Source organism: Zonotrichia albicollis, chromosome 8, assembly GCF_047830755.1.
Source record: "Zonotrichia albicollis isolate bZonAlb1 chromosome 8, bZonAlb1.hap1, whole genome shotgun sequence".
NCBI lineage: Eukaryota > Metazoa > Chordata > Aves > Passeriformes > Passerellidae > Zonotrichia > Zonotrichia albicollis.
Window position 1 is genome coordinate 10,160,352 of NC_133826.1, and position 15,714 is coordinate 10,176,065.

General features: G+C 60.2%; 2 protein-coding genes across 2 annotated transcripts in view; one reads left to right on the forward strand and one right to left on the reverse strand.

Annotated features, from left to right (window-relative positions):
- The window catches only part of PTCH2 (patched 2), a 21,416-nt gene extending 13,290 nt beyond the window's left edge, over window positions 1–8,126 (forward strand). Inside the window, 18 exon segments of the mRNA XM_005482198.4 lie at window positions 84–205; window positions 463–610; window positions 841–972; window positions 1,052–1,207; window positions 1,301–1,393; window positions 1,480–1,605; window positions 1,685–1,803; window positions 1,912–2,317; window positions 2,406–2,718; window positions 2,977–3,119; window positions 3,208–3,388; window positions 3,825–4,108; window positions 4,634–4,771; window positions 4,897–5,039; window positions 5,308–5,407; window positions 5,810–6,055; window positions 6,206–6,613; window positions 6,714–8,126. Coding sequence (XP_005482255.3) covers window positions 84–205; window positions 463–610; window positions 841–972; window positions 1,052–1,207; window positions 1,301–1,393; window positions 1,480–1,605; window positions 1,685–1,803; window positions 1,912–2,317; window positions 2,406–2,718; window positions 2,977–3,119; window positions 3,208–3,388; window positions 3,825–4,108; window positions 4,634–4,771; window positions 4,897–5,039; window positions 5,308–5,407; window positions 5,810–6,055; window positions 6,206–6,613 — 3,258 coding nt within the window. The 3' untranslated portion in view covers window positions 6,714–8,126.
- On the reverse strand, window positions 7,600–15,531 carry BTBD19 (BTB domain containing 19). The gene is given in 9 exon segments (XM_005482199.4): window positions 7,600–8,918; window positions 9,033–9,158; window positions 9,353–9,484; window positions 9,799–9,867; window positions 11,148–11,207; window positions 12,711–12,764; window positions 13,059–13,278; window positions 15,184–15,308; window positions 15,310–15,531. Coding segments are annotated over 9 exon segments (1,092 nt in total). The 5' UTR covers window positions 15,481–15,531; the 3' UTR covers window positions 7,600–8,783.
- Window positions 15,532–15,714: the final 183 nt, after the last annotated feature.

Genomic DNA, 15,714 nt, shown 5'->3' on the forward strand with positions numbered 1-15,714 from the left:
TCACAGTCCATGAGGACCAGGATTGGGTGTGGGAGTGCTCTCATGCCTGCCCCACAATCCTGACACCTCTCCTCCACCCACAGAGCCCCGACATCCCGGCCGAGCTCTCAGGGGGCTGCCACGGCTTCTCCAGGAAGTTCATGCGCTGGCAGCAGGAGCTGATTTTAGGTGGCACGACCAAAGACTCCCAGGGCAAGCTGCTACGGTAAGAGCTGCTGTGGTGTGGGCATCCCCAGGCACAGGGCAGGACGCCTGCCCTGGCTGCAGGAGGGGCTGTGGGGCTGTCTCAGAGGCTGCTGAGTGTGTGGGGCCAGAGAGCAAGGCAGAGCAAGGAAGCAGGATGCCTGGGTCCTCTCCTGGCTGTCTGTGGTGGGGATGGGTGCCGTGGGGTGGGGGATGGACCCATTCCTGCATCCTGGGGCGCTGCAGCCGGTCCCAGCGAGGTGCGTGCCTGTCCCCCAGCGCCGAGGCCCTGCAGACCATGTTCCTCCTCATGAGCCCCCGGCAGCTCTATGAGCACTTCAAGGATGACTACGAGATCCACGATATCAGCTGGAGCGAGGAGAAGGCAGGAGCCATCCTGGAGGCCTGGCAGAGGAAATTCGTGGAGGTGAGCACCGGGAACAGCCCCCACATGGGGCTGGGCAGGGGTGAGCCTGTGCATGGCATCCCTCTGTGCCCAGGTTTTCATGTGGCCACGGGTTCTGGCACTACTCTCTTTTAGTCCAGCGCATCCCTAGGGAGTGTCAGTGATGATGCTGACACCCTGAGTGGCTCTGGGGTGGGTGTACTGTAGAGCAGGGGGCTCCTGACTCCTCTAATGGAATGCACCTCTTGCAGCTGGCACAGGACTCCATCCCTCCCAACGCCACACAGAGTGTCCATGCTTTCTCCACCACCACACTCAACGACATCATGAAGTCCTTCTCTGACGTCAGCGTCATCCGGGTGGCTGGGGGCTACCTCCTCATGGTATGTGTGCCCCCTCTCTCTGTCCTCTGCCATCCCTCCATCTCCCCCAGGCCCCTGCTAACCCACTGTGCTCTTGCAGCTGGCCTACGCCTGTGTCACCATGCTGCGGTGGGACTGCTCCAAGTCCCAAGGGGCTGTGGGCCTGGCTGGGGTCCTGCTTGTGGCTCTCTCCGTCGCCTCTGGCCTGGGGCTTTGCTCACTGCTGGGCATCTCCTTCAATGCAGCCACCACCCAGGTATGTGCTGGGTACTGTGAGGTGGGTGGGACCCTGAGTCCGCTCTCAGGTGGTGACTATGTCCCTCTGCTCATGCCAAATGCTCTGTGGCAGGTCCTGCCCTTCCTGGCCCTCGGCATTGGGGTGGATGACATGTTCCTCTTGGCTCACGCCTTCACCGAGACGAGCCAGCACATCCCCTTCAAGGTGAGCACTGAGCACTGCCTAGGGGCTTCTCGGCCTCCTCCTGCCTCCCCATGGTCCCTCTCATCACCCCTTCTCTGTCCCTGCAGGAGCGGACGGGTGAGTGTCTGAAGCGCACGGGGACCAGCGTGGCTCTCACCTCTGTCAGCAACATGATTGCCTTCTTCATGGCAGCCCTGGTGCCCATCCCTGCCCTGCGTGCCTTCTCCCTCCAGGTAGGGCCACAGTCCCTTTCCAGGGGATGGGAAGGGATGGCCAGACCCCTCTCTGACGTGTGTCCCCCAATACCTACAGGCTGCAGTGGTTGTTGTGTTCAACTTCGCCATGGTGCTCTTTGTTTTCCCTGCCATCCTGAGCCTGGACCTGCACCGCCGGGAGAAACGCCGGCTCGACATCCTCTGCTGCTTCTACAGGTACTGGCACTGGGCAGGCTGGGCTGGGTCTGACCCCACAGCTCCCTAAAGAAGAGAGGGTGACTAAATATCTCATCCTTCTCTCACTCCTCCACTCTCTCCATGCAGCCCTTGCTCCTCAAGGGTCATCCAGATCCAGCCTCAAGAGCTTGCTGATGCCAATGACAACCATGCCTGCCACCCATCTCCTTATGGGCACCCCGGCATGGCCACCAGCACCCAGATCACCACCACCGTGCAAGCCTTCACCCGGTGTGACCCCTCAGGCCACCACATTGTCACTGTCCTGCCACCCACCTCCCAGGTGTGCACCTCACCTGCCATCCTGCTGCCCCACAGTGATCCCTTGGGCTCGCAGGTCTTCGCCCCATCCAGCTCCACCCGGGATCTGTTGTCGCAGCTGGATGAGGCCAAGGGTGGCCGGGAGTGTGTCCCCCTGCCCTTCTGCCGCTGGAGCCTCGCTGATTTCGCCCGGGAGAAGTACGCCCCACTCCTTCTGCGCACCCGGACCAAGGTGAGGGGGGGACAGCCCTGGTTGGTGGTGCCACTCAGGGTGGGTGGGTGGCACAGGACTGTTTCTGACCTCCCCATTGTCCCCACAGGCGGTGGTGGTGGTGCTGTTCCTGGCACTGCTAGGGCTGAGCCTCTATGGCACCACCATGGTACATGATGGCCTCTACCTGACGGACATCGTGCCACGGGACACCAAGGCACACGCCTTCATCTCGGCCCAGTTCAAGTACTTCTCCTTCTACAACATGTTCATTGTCACTAAGGGTGGATTCCACTACCCGGGAGCCCAGGCTGCCCTGCTGAGCCTGCACCAGGCCTTCAGCACCGTCAAGTACGTGGTGCGGGAGGGCAACCAAGACCTGCCTAAAATGTGGCTCCATTACTTCCAGGACTGGCTGAGAGGTGAGGGACATGCCTCTTCTCCATGACTTCCCCTGCCTGACAGTCCTCTCCTCAGCCTGCATGCTCCCCACTGACCTGGGAATGCCCTCCCTTGTGTGCAGCACCCTGGGGAGGTTGGTCCCAAGGTGCCCAGCACTGGAAGCTGAGCCTTGGGGTTTCTGTGTCCATCCCTTTGGCACCACACTTCCTGGGTCACACGGGGTGGTGTGCAGGGTGGTGTATCCCCAGGAATGCTTACCCCCCATTCTGCATCCCCAGGGCTTCAGGCCACCTTTGACAGGGACTGGCAGGCTGGGCGCATCACTCATGACAGCTACCGCAATGGCTCCGAGGATGGGGCACTGGCATACAAGCTCCTCATCCAGACCGGCAACAAGAAGGAGCCCTTCAACTTCAACCAGGTGAGTGATGACAGCGCTGGGCTGACTGGGCTGGGGATGTCTCTGCCCCAGCTGCCCAGCTCATGTCCACTCCTGGTCTCTCCTGTAGCTGACCACGCGGCGACTGGTGGATGAGAATGGCATCATCCCCCCTGACACCTTCTACATCTGCCTGACAGTGTGGGCCAGCAACGACCCCCTGGGCTTTGCTGCCTCCCAGGCCAACTTCTACCCCCCACCCCCCGAGTGGATTCATGACAAGTACGACACCACAGGCGAGAACCTGCGAAGTGAGTGAGCATGGTGGGCTCCTCAAGGTCCCCTCTGCCCCCAATATCCTTCTGCAGAGTACCCCATTCCCCACACATTTTTGCCTTGAAGGGAAACCCCTCACATCCCTCACCCCGTCTGGTAAACTGCCTTGCTTCCCCATGCTTAACCCTCATCCTCCTGCATCCCACACCCTGAGCATCCCCCTGTGTATTCCCCTTGCGCTTAGCAACACACACCTACTCCAGCCCAGGAGCATCTCACTGCAAAGAGTAACCCACTAATGCACAAAAATCCTACAGGCAGAGGAATGCCCTGCCCTCCTCCTTGACCCCAGTCTGTTCCCTACACACTCCTCAGACCTGTGGTGGCCAGCCAGGCATCAGGTTGGTGCTCTTGTGCTGCCTGTCCACCTGCACTGCCCATACCCTCACACTGCCTGTGATCTCCTCACAGTCCCAGCAGCCCAGCCGCTGGAGTTTGCCCAGTTCCCCTTCTACCTGAGCGGGCTGCGTCGCACGTCCGACTTTGTGGAGGCGATTGAGAGCGTTCGGGCCATCTGCCAGGAGGCTGCGCAGCGCCACGGCGTGCTGAGCTACCCCAGTGGCTACCCCTTCCTCTTCTGGGAGCAGTACATCGGCCTGCGGCACTGGTTCCTGCTGGCCATCAGCATCCTGCTGGCCTGCACCTTCCTCGTGTGCGCCTTGCTTCTGCTCAACCCCTGGACCGCTGGCATCATCGTGAGTACGCACCCTGATGCACCGGGATGGGCCTGATGGGTGGGGACAGGGACATCCAGCCTTTCTCCCATCCTGCTGAGTGGCCGTGGGTTCCTGCTTCATGGGAATTGGGTGATGGAGTGGCCAGGGGAGGGAAGGGATGCCCATATGAGGGTGGCAGTGGGTGGGGGACTCCTGTATGGAGGGATTAGTTATATCATTGATGAAGAGAACAGGGGGCCCTGGATACATCCATGCAGAAGAGAGTGACAGGAACACCCATGTGGAGGTGGCAGTTGTTGGGGGAGCCACATGGAGTGATCAGGGAACCTGTTATGTTGGGAATGTGTGTAGTGGGCAGGGGTTTGATGACATCCATGCAGAGCAGGGTGAGGGCTATCCCCAGAAGATGGGACAAAGGGACACTCCAAATCGAGGGAAAAGGGTCAGGGAGGTGAGGCTGCTCTATATGGAGTAGGGTCAGGCTTGCCAGGGATGGGGGACAGCCAATCAAAGCCATCTCTCATTGACCCCATCACCCTCCAGGTCTCCATCCTGGCCATGATTGCTGTGGAATTGTTTGGCATCATGGGGCTGATGGGCATCAAGCTGAGCGCCATCCCTGTGGTCATCCTCATTGCCTCGGTGGGCATCGGTGTGGAGTTTACTGTCCATGTGGCCCTGGTGAGTACAGGCTGATCCCAGTTCCCACTCCCTGGCACCCTCACCCGCTTGGCCATGTCCTAATGGGTGGCCCATCATGGGTGGCACATGGGGACAGCCCCGCATGACATTTCCATCCCACTCAGGGCTTCCTGACAGCTGCGGGGAGCAGGAATGTGCGCTCAGCTGCAGCACTGGAGCACACTTTTGCACCTGTGATGGATGGTGCTGTTTCCACCCTCCTGGGTGTCCTCATGCTGGCTGGCTCTGAGTTTGATTTCATCATGAGGTGAGCACTGAAGAAGGGTAAATCAGCCACGTGCTGCCCTACAAAAACTTGGGCAGTAGGGGCTGGTGGGTGTGGCAGTCCCCTTGTCTGGTAGTGGGGATGTGGGGTAGCTGGTGAGGACATCTTGCTGGGGACTGCCATTCCATCTTGCCTGGAGGCTGGGGAGACATGGCAGGGCCAGGGGGTGTGGAGTGGGAAGCCATGTTTGTGATAGGAAAGGCTCATGATGGCTGTGCCTGCTTACCCCATGTGCCTATGGCCCCCTCAGGTATTTCTTTGCGGTGCTGACCATCCTGACGCTGCTGGGGCTGCTCAATGGGCTGGTGCTGCTGCCCGTGCTGCTCTCTGTCATCGGGCCACCCCCTGAGGTACAAGACCCCTCCATCCCTCCTCTCCCTTATCCTCCCCAGCCCTGTACCCTGTCTCTCCATCCCCCATTGCCCCTCTCCCTGCCCACCTTTTGCCCTTTATCCATCTTTGCCTTGTCCAGTCCCAACTTCATCTCGAAACCATCTCAGTCCATCTTTTGCCCTGTACCATCCCTCTTTTACCTCATCCTTTCTCTGACCCATATCCTACTTGCCCCATACCTACCTGACTTTGTTCCTGCTCCATTCCACACACAACTTTCCCCACCCCTCCCTGATGCATTTGATCCCATCCTTGCTTCACCTGGCATCACCCACATCCCCATCCTCGCATCAACCCTTACTCCCTACTTCTCCATACTCCTCTGTCCCTGGCTCCTCTGACCTGTGTTCTCTCCCCAGGCATCCCTGGTGGATAATGGCCCTTGCCTACCCCCACCAGAGTCAATACCCCCATGTCTGGGCCCTGGGGGACTTTACGTCCGGCGTGCTCCAGCCTGGCCCGCTACCTTCCCTGAGCCCTCTGACACAGAGCAGTACACGGAGAGCATGGGGCCAGGCAGCCCAAGGGGACCCTTCGTTGTGCCTCCTGCCCCAGCACACATCCTACTGGAGGCTGGCAAGGACCCCAGCTTCCCCCGCATCACTGTGAGTGTCTCTACCCACTGTGGCATTTCCAACTCCCCTGCAGCCCCAGGGAGAAGGTCATGGATAGAGCTGGGGGATGGGGGCTGGTGGTGTTGCCAGAGGGATGCTCAGTATGACTGGGGACCCTCATGCTTCATGCTCCCCCTCCAGGTGCTGAAGCCCTACAAGGACAGCCTGGAGGCTCAGGGGAAGAAAGAGGCGTCTGGCCCTCAGCCTGCAGCCCCCCTGCCCTTCGGGGAGCCGTGCACCACGCTGCCCCGAGATCCTCCTCAGCCCTGCCCAGCGGGCACCCGGCCAGCGCCCTCTGCAGCCCTGCCCACCTACAGCACCCACCTGCAGGGTCCTGCCGGCAGCTACACCACCGTCACGGCCACCGCGTCGGTGACAGTGGCCCTGCACCCCTCACTGCCCGGCTCCTACCCCGCCTTCAGCCCTGAGGGCTTCACCAGTGGCGAGCGGGACTGCCTGGACGAGCCCAGCACCAGCGGCGCCGCTGTGCCCGACACCTTTGAGATGCAGAACATGGGACACCACCACGGGGCAGGTGCCTGGCGCTAGGTGAGCTTGGGGACACCCTACCCAGGGCTGGGCATGGCAGCGTGGGGTGCAGGGTGGGTGTGGAGGGCCCCAACTGACCCCCAGATCTCTCTCCCTACAGATTGCTGGTTCCTGGGCAGAGCATCTCCCCAGCACCCAGTGGGCACAGGAGGGTGCAGAGCGGGGTCACCCGTTGTCGTGCTGCTAATCGCCGGAGCGGTCTTGGCCGAGGAGGACCGGCCCCTGCATCCTGCACCGGGGCTTGGTAGGGCAGGCTGGCACTTCTATGCAAGCTGTGTGCAGGCCATGCCGTGCCCGTGTGTCCCTCACCCGAGGCTGTACCGTTGGTGCCATGTCCCATCACCCAGGGCTTGGGGTTATCCTGCCCTGGACTTATTGTCCCCCAGAAATGGAAGCACTAACTCCCCCCTCTGTTTCTGGAGCTGCTGGCAAGGTGGACTCGGTGCCATGCCAGCTCCCCCTCTGTGGGGTCACTGCCTGCTCCCCATCACCTCCTCCTGGGACCACCCATCCCAGGCCATGAGCTGGGGTACCCCCAACAGGGTGCCCTGATGCCCCCTGTGCTGATAAGGGGGCAGCCCCAGAGCCAGCTATGCCCTGGCATGCCATGGGCAAGGCCTAGGGTGGGCACCCCCACCTTTATTTATTGCAAAGGGAAACTATCTATAGAGAGATATATATTTTTAAGCTTATTTTAAAAGATTTATTTCTCAGCCTACAGCCTCACCTGGCTGCCCAGGGTGCAGGCAGGGAGCGGGCAGACCCTTTGCCCAGTGCAGGGCTGCCCACTGGAGTAAGCCGGAGCCTGGGGGCACAGACCTGGTTCATGCCCCCACTCCATGGGCAGCTCACCCCTTCCAACATGCTAGTCTGTGCCTCAGTTTCCCCAGTGGCAAGTATGGAAAGGCTGGAGATCATGGATGTGCCACAGTGGAGAAAGGGAGCCTGTTGCTCCCCAGCACACAGGCAGGGTTTTGGAAGGGGGAGATCCTTGGAGTGGTTCTCGCTGTGCCAAGCCCCTGAGCTGTCCCACGACCACAGCCCCTGTGTCACACTTGTGCTCTGTCCAGGGGACGGCACAGGCTTGAGCACACACAGGGCGCTGCACGCTGACGTGGGCTCCCATGGTGCCACCAGGCACATCTTGCTGGGAAACGGTATTTCTTACCATGTCCCCGTGCAACGGGGCTGTCCCTGCAGCCAGCCCCTGTCCCCATTCCTGTCCCCGTCCCCATCCCGGGCACCGTCCGCGCCGTTACCCAGCACTTTAACTCCAGCGGTGTTTGCTGTGCCTGCGGCCCCAGGCCCCCCAACACTGCCACTGAGCAGGGGTGGCCTTGGGGACCCTGTCCCCGTGCCAGGCGTGGGCACGGCGGGCAGTCCCCCCCCAAACACGCCATCTAAGTTATTTATATCAAAGAGAGCAAAGGTTTATTTTTGTAGTTTGTACAGGCGGTAGTGGGGACTGAAGGTTTATTTTTAAAGAGTAAATATATATATTATATATAAATTACCTGCTGTGTCCGGCCCTTTCTCCTGGGGAACACAGCTGGAAGCGGGGTATGTGTGCTTGAGACAGACCCAGCTGTGTGCACACACTCAACGGGGGGTGCAAGGAGAGCTGTATACTGTGTGTGTGGCACTTGGTGGGGCTGGCAGCCTGTCCTGTGTGTGTGTGGCCTGCTGGTAGGGCTTGACGGGGGTTGGGAGCTTGCCGGTGCAGCAGTGCGTGCAAAGAACCCATGTGTCCCCTCGTACCTGCACCCCCTCCAAGCCCCAGGGTCCCTGTGCCCCTGCCCAGGTAGGTGCTGGTGCTTTTTCCCACTGCAGCACGGCCTCTCTGCCAGGGGAGGGCAGCACGGCCCCGGGGAAGGCAGAGCTCATCTTGGATCCCTGTCCCGCAGGGATCGCTGCAGCCCCACCACCCTTGGGTCACTCTCTGGGCAGCCTGCAGTGTTCTTGCACCCATTGCATAGCCCAGCCCTACCCTACCCCCAGCCCCTGCACCACTTTTGGGGTGACCCAGGCATCCTGCCCTAGCCCTGACGCTGTGACATGTGACAAAGCACCTTATCAATGCTCTTGGCCACAGCAGCATCAGTGCCCAGCCCCACTGCCTGCCCCGCTGCAGAGTCCCTGGCTGGGCTGGACAAAACTCCTTGCCCAGCCCCTACTTGGCGTGTGGCTCGAGGTGACGGTGATGGTCGCGGGGCCGTGTGCCCTGGCGGGGACGGCAGAGGCGGGAGGGCACCCCACTGCCCCTCCTCAGAGCGTGGGCACGCCAGGCTGCAGCGATGCTCTCCACCTGTGGGCATGGGGGCATCAGCATTGCCTCATTGTGGTCCTCCTCAGCCCATCCCACAGCACCCTCCAGCCCTGGAGGTCAGTCAGGGGACACTAAGAACAGGCAGCAGCTCACCGGGATGAGGAGGTCCTGCTGATTGTGGCTCTCCAGTGTCACCAGCTCGCTGGGTGCCAGCAAGGGCAGACGCAGCTCCCTCACTGGCAGGGCAGCCACCTCTGGCACAGGACGCTCCAGGACAGCCTGTCAGAGATCAGGATGTGAGGGATGAGGCTGGTGATGTCCTGGGCACCAGGGGAGGCAGGGGCCTGGCGGGAGTGACACAGATTCTGTGTGCATCACAGAGCCCTGGCCTCAGGGACAGCGTGCCTACACTCCCAGCCTGGGCTGGTGGGGGCCCAGGCACCCCTGGGTGGTCCTTGCTGCGTGACACTCACCGAGCTGACGTATGCCCACTCCCGCACAGCCTGCACCAGCTCCAGCTCATCCACGGCCAGGCGGTCACTGCGCAGCACCCGCGCCAGCACCACGTCAGAGAGCTCACGGAAGCCCTGGGTCTGCACCACTGCCTGCCAGCACACCACAACACCAGGGTGCTGGAACCAGGACCCCACCCAATCACCACCCCCATCCATCAGACACATCCTGGTGCCATCCCTGCCTGGCATTCCAGCATCTCACAACACAAACTCCAATCCTCTGGCACTCCAGTAACCCCCAACCTGCCTCTGCCAGTCACCCAGCATCTTCTCTCCAAGTACCATTTGGTCCTCTCCCAACCTCCAGCCATCCTGTCCTTGCCTCATGCAGTGTTCTCCATGCCACGTGCCCCCCATGCCCTGGGGTACCCCACACCATGCTCCCCCATCACCTGCCACCATACCGCGGTGCAGCCCTCGATGAAGGCCAGGCAGTGCTGCTGGAGGTCCACCTGCCCATAGGTCACCGCAGCCTGTGAGACAACACAGACACCTGCAAGGGGGTGCAGGGCAGGTGGGACTCCCTGCCAAAGCTCTAAAGAAACATGGGCACTGTCAGGGGCACAGGTGAGGAACATATCCCTCTGGGTTGGGTACCATGGCAGAGTGTGGGGAGGAAGGGGCACCAAGGCCCTCCCTCCTTTTTTGGCCTGCCCAAGACCAAATGTTTTGGTGGCTCTAATGCCCACAATGGTTACCCAGCCCCACTCTAAGCAGACGTGTGATTTTCCACCTCTGCTCAGACACCTCACCGAGCCCATAGTGGGCAAGAAGTCCTGGTGCTGTTCTCACAAGGTAACACCACAGGCACATGAAACCACCAGTCCCCAGTGCTCCTTGTGCGGGCACAGGATCAGCTTAAAGCCCCCCACAAGCACCCCATACCCCTGGTGCCAGCCTCAGCCTGACCTATAGCTGCCATCCCCCACTGCAGCAGGAATTTGGGATTGCTCTCATGTTCTCCCAGCCCTACTGAGCAATGCTCATCCCAGGGCTGGCACTGCCCATCAGGTTACCAGGAGGGCACAACCCCATCCCCCCACAGCAGCCGCTGTGTGTGGGGTACTCAGGACCACACAGGCAGGGTGAACATCATGTCCCCCTCCACCACAGCAGGGGACCAGTGCTGACGCAAGTGGGGAGGGCAGACAAGCTGTTTTCTTCAGGTTTGTTTTGTTCTGGGGTTTTGGGGTTTCTTCTTTTGTTTCCTCTGGGCCAATTTTAGCTCCATTTGTCGCAGTGGTCTGGCACCACATCTGGCTGGGGCTCTGTGTTCTAGGGCAGAGCCTCACCCCAAGATTGGTTTAGCTTGTGGGAGATTAAACAAATACCCCTTCTCTGCAGAGCAGCCTTGGTCCCACCAAGTAGCATGGAAAGGGCCATTAGGACCTTTGCAAGGCTATTTTTAGGTGCTTCAACTCTCAGCAGGGGTTTTGGGACTGGCTCCCCAAAACCCAGTGCCTCCCACTTTCATGCAGATGATGACAAAGCCCTGGCACTGTGAAGTTCTGGCCAGTCCTGCTCAGGCTGACAGAGAAGACACTTCTCTGCCAGGATCTGGTGGCCCACTGTCCCTTGCAGCCCTGGTACAATCCCAATGGTCTGGGAGCTGGCAGGACAGCTGCTGGGCCAGGGCTGAGTGGGAAATCCTGCCCCACTGTCCAGCGAGAACAGAAGGGTCAAGTCTGATCCTGCCCCCAAAATTCTACAGGTTATTTTTAAGCCTTTGTGACCCCACTGGTGTGACTCTTACCTGCAGAGCCTCGCAGACCTGCTCCACACTCAGTGTGTCCTTGATGAACTTGACACAGAGCTGTAAGACAGACAGGGAGAGGGTGGCCAGAGTGAGGGACACAACCCTGCCATCCCCCCACAAAACTCTCAGCATCCCCTGAGCCCCCAGAACATGGAATGTGGGGCAGAGGCACTTTCAGCCCCCCAGGATTTCATAAGCATTGGCCTGTGGCATGAGGCCTTGCAGTGTGGATGTGAGCAGCCAGCTTGGCCACTGATGGAGACAGGGACCAAGACTGATGTGACCAAACCCAGCCAATCTGATAGCCCCAGGTGGGTCCCTTAATCCTATAGATGCCATCCATGTTCTGCCATAGGGCACAATCCTGGTGCCAGCTGCAGTGCACTGGGTGCCCTCAGCTTTGCCCTAGCCCTGCCTGCCAGCTGTGCTCTGGCTGTGACTGCAGGGGGAACAGCATCTCCAGCTGCATCCCCTACACGGATAATGCAGGTGGGATGCAGCCAGACCAGCATGTTTATCATGAGTGGGACCTCTCTCCTGCCTATCTCAGCTGCCTACCAGAGTCCCTGGGAAACCCAAGGGGATGTGACATGCAGGGAGGAGCTGTCAGCTGGGACAGAAGGGCCCTGAGTCATTGGCAGGAGGGATATGAGGTCACCCTGCAGCTGGGCACACTGACATGGTTTCACCAGCTGTCCTTGGTCAGCCCCTTTCCTTCCCACCCCTCCTCTATGCAGATCAACCCCCTTAGGATGCATTTGCTGGGTGGTGGGTTGTGACTCATGAGAGGAGCACCAGGGTCCCCTTTCTCTGCAACACCCCTTGTATCCCTTCCCTGGCCAGACAGCTGTTTGACCGCTCTGCCACCTCTGGGCTTTGGCTGATCTTGTTCCCACAGGTCCCATCCCACCACTCTGGCAGACAGGAGCCCACGATTCCTCAGCTCCTGAGGTACTTTCCCAGTGTGATGGGGAGGAAGTCTGGGTGTGAGATGTCAGGTCACGTGTTCAGCCAGGCTGTAATTCAGGAATCAGGCTGATGACGTGGCCTGGCTGCCCTGCCCAACACCGAGCTGCTTCAGCTCCACGGCCCCTCCTCATTCAGCTCCCACCCTTCCTCTGTGTCCCTGCCACCTTCCCAAAACCTTCCCACCCGCAGCAGCACAGCTTTGGCAGCACCACAGCTGAGGTGCTGACTGCTCCCAGCACTGGGGCTCTCTCTAACTGCATCATCCTGTCAGATGACCAGAGAGCACGTGTGGGCGAACGCACAGGGGCTTTCCTCCTGACCTTTGCTGTGCAGGAGATGTGAAACTCCATGTCTTCCCCGTGATTTCTCGGGATTCCCCTGTGGGATTCCCGGCCGAGGCTGCACCCCCTCAAGGGGGATCCCACTGGAGAGCCTTTCCAGGATAGAAAAGCAGGGCCAAGGCTGTGTAATTCACCACAGTGCTTTCCTCAGAGGCACCTCCAGCTAGCAGCCATGCAGGGACCATCCTGGGGTGCTGCCCAGCCTGGGGACACTGAGGCACCACTGCCCACAGCCCAGATAGCACCGTACCTTGCACAGGTCCTGCAAGCCATATTCCACCGACGAGGTCAGCACCTCCAGTGCCTGCAGGCAAGAGGGACTTTGTGATCATCAGCATGTGGGGGCATGGATGGGCACAGCAGCCCAGGGTAAAGGAGCTCCTGAGTGGAGCACGCGAGATAAGGCTGCAGCATGAAGAAAAATTTAGGTCTTCTGCTGTGGTGTCCCCATTCTCACCATCCAGGGTATGCACAGTCAGAGGTCCCAAGACATCTCCTCCAATTTTGGCACACCAAGAGTCGCAAAGCACCCCTTCCCCTGCATCCCCTTCTTATCCCTCCCACATCCATGGTCCCTACCAGCCCCATCCCCACTCACTATGTGGCTGTTGAGGGTGACACTGTTGGTGTAGAGGAACTCAATGACGGCCAGGAAGACCTCAGGCTGCACGTTGCCCAGGATGAAGGGGCCCTGGGGTGGGACGCTGCTGGAGGAGTCCTGGCTGAGCATGCCACGGAACACCTGGCAGCGGCACGCCAGCACACAGCGGTGCGCAAACACCTTCTGCTGCTCCTGCCCCACCACGAACATCACATCGCTGCGGGGGAGAGGGGACATGAGGGACACGGTGCTGGAAAGCAAGGACACAGCCTTCCCTGGGCTGGGACAGGGCACACAGGAGTGCCTGGCACAGGGGGCAGTACCCTTTACTTTTAACCTAGGTGTTTGTCCCAACAGGGGAACAGAGGGGACCTTGTTGGTGGCTCTTTCCAGCCATTTGAATGCTGCAGGCGAGGTGAGCACAACAGGTCCTCTGGGAAGCACAGAGAGCCCAGGGTGCTGGCACCGAGCAGGGCAGAGAAAGGCCAAGGACAGCTGGAGAAAGTGACTTTCTCTTTCGGTATAGCAGAGCCAAGGAAAGCGTTGCTGTCACCGGGATCAGCCTCCTTGACTCATGGGAACTGACTCATCATCTCAGGGATGTGAAGTCCCTGGCACAACTGCCAGAAGGGCTGGCACTGGCCCAACAGGGCAGCTTGTGGCATACAGCAGAGCACAGGGACCATCCTGTTGCCCTGATTCCCCATAACCCTCCCCTCCTCAAAATGTTTCCCCAGCTCCCTGGCCCCAAAAAAGGGGGGCACAATCAGGGGAAAGGAAGGAGGCAAAGGACATGGAGTCCCCAGCTTGAGGACACTTGTGGCTATGGCCCACCTATCTCCCTGTCCCTTCCTCCATCCCAGCAGGCCAATGAGCAGAAGACACACCACTCAAACTCTGACTGCCATGAGGACATGCACAAACCCTCAGAATGTCCCACAGGACACTTCTGGTGTATGTGCCTACCAGAAGGAAGGACAACTGTGTCGTCCCAAGTGTCTATCAGGAGACACACAGCTGGGGCAGGATGGGGGCTGTGAGCAGAGCCCAACAGGTCCTCCATGACTGCTCCTGCAAGGCAGATCATGACAAACTGCTCTGTGATTGAGGTCCACAGGCCAAGAGGGGCAAGCAAAACACAGCATGCAGGCTGTGAGATGCGGAATGCCAGCTATGATGATGGCATGCAAGGTCTGGGATGCAGGACACAGGTTGCAGGATGTGGGATGAAGAACAAAAGCTACAGAGTGCAGGCTGTGAGATACAGGCTACAGGAGAAAGGATGCAGAATGTGGGATAAAGTAGATAGATGCAGAGCACAGACTTCAGGCTGCAGGATGCAGATTGCAGGATGCTGGATAAGAGGTATGGGTTAAAAGATGTGAGCAGCAGGATGTAGGCTGAGAATGACCAGGCACTGTCAGCCACTCCTCTACTGCCTGGTGCTGTGGCTGGGGAGTTTTTACAGGGATTTCTCTTCTGGGTAGCCAAAAATTTCAGCAGGAATGGGGATTTCCTTAGATAGCTCTGGTGTTAGATAGGCTGCCCAGGCCTCAGCAGGAAGTGGGTGAAGAGGACCACAGCCAGGCAGGACATACCATGTGGGTGAGGGAAGCCAAGGCAGCATCTGCATCTCTGCTCTCTGCTGTGGCAAGAGGTGGCAGGAATACCAAACCCTGTGAGGAGGGATGCTATGCCCTCTGGGGATAAAGCACCAATAAAGCCAGGTGGTAAAGGAACTGAGCTGGGAGTACGCTGCTCCTGGGGAGCTCAATGTACCCACATTCCTGACAAGGGCAAGAGCCCTAGCATAGGATTTATCCTGGGAAACTGCCTTGCCCTCTTGGCACCATGCAGGGGGACAGAGGGGGTCTGGGCACACCCGGGAACTCTCCCTCCTTCTGAGAGAGGATGGCTGTGCAGGGTGGGCCACACCGGGGCAGCCCTGGCCTCCTGTTGGCATGCGGGTGTGTGGGGAGCGCTGCACAAGCCGCGTCGGCCCCACCAGCTGCCCGGGGCTCCCCGGATTCCCTGCGGGCCCCAATGGCCCCAGCCGAAGGGCTCGGGGCTGCGGGAAAGCAGGAGGAGTGTCGGGGGGAGGCGGCACGGCCCGGGCCCTCACCTGAACTGGGGGTTGTTGACCAGGGTGCGCAGGGCAGCGCTGAAGGCGGCCACGTCGCCGTGCAGCCGCGCCGAGCCGGGTCCGGCCATGGGCGGCCTCAGAGAGCGCGGCGGCGGGAGGAGGCCCGAGGATGGCGGCGGGCGATCCGGGGCTGTCGGGAGGCCGGCCAGCCCGGGGAGGCCGCGGGGAGGAAGCCAGCAGGCTGCGTCGTACGGCACGGCCCATTGCTAGGGAAACCTGGCAGGCAGCGCCGGGGCTGGAGGCCGGGCTGCCGGGGGAGCGGTGGGAGGGAGCCATGGGACAATGAGGCGTGAAGCACAGCCGCGCTGCCAAGGCGGCTCCGTCCGGCACTCACCGGATGGGGAAGCGGGGCTGATCCGCCTCTTGCAGCGAGTGGAATTCCTTGCCGTGATTCGGGGCTTGGCTCTGGCACGCCTGGCACGGGGACGGTGCGGCCCGAGCTGGCGGCTTTGCTGCGGAGCAGAGAGATGGGGGTGAAGGGAGGCTGGCAGCTGGGATTTTGGAAAAGGC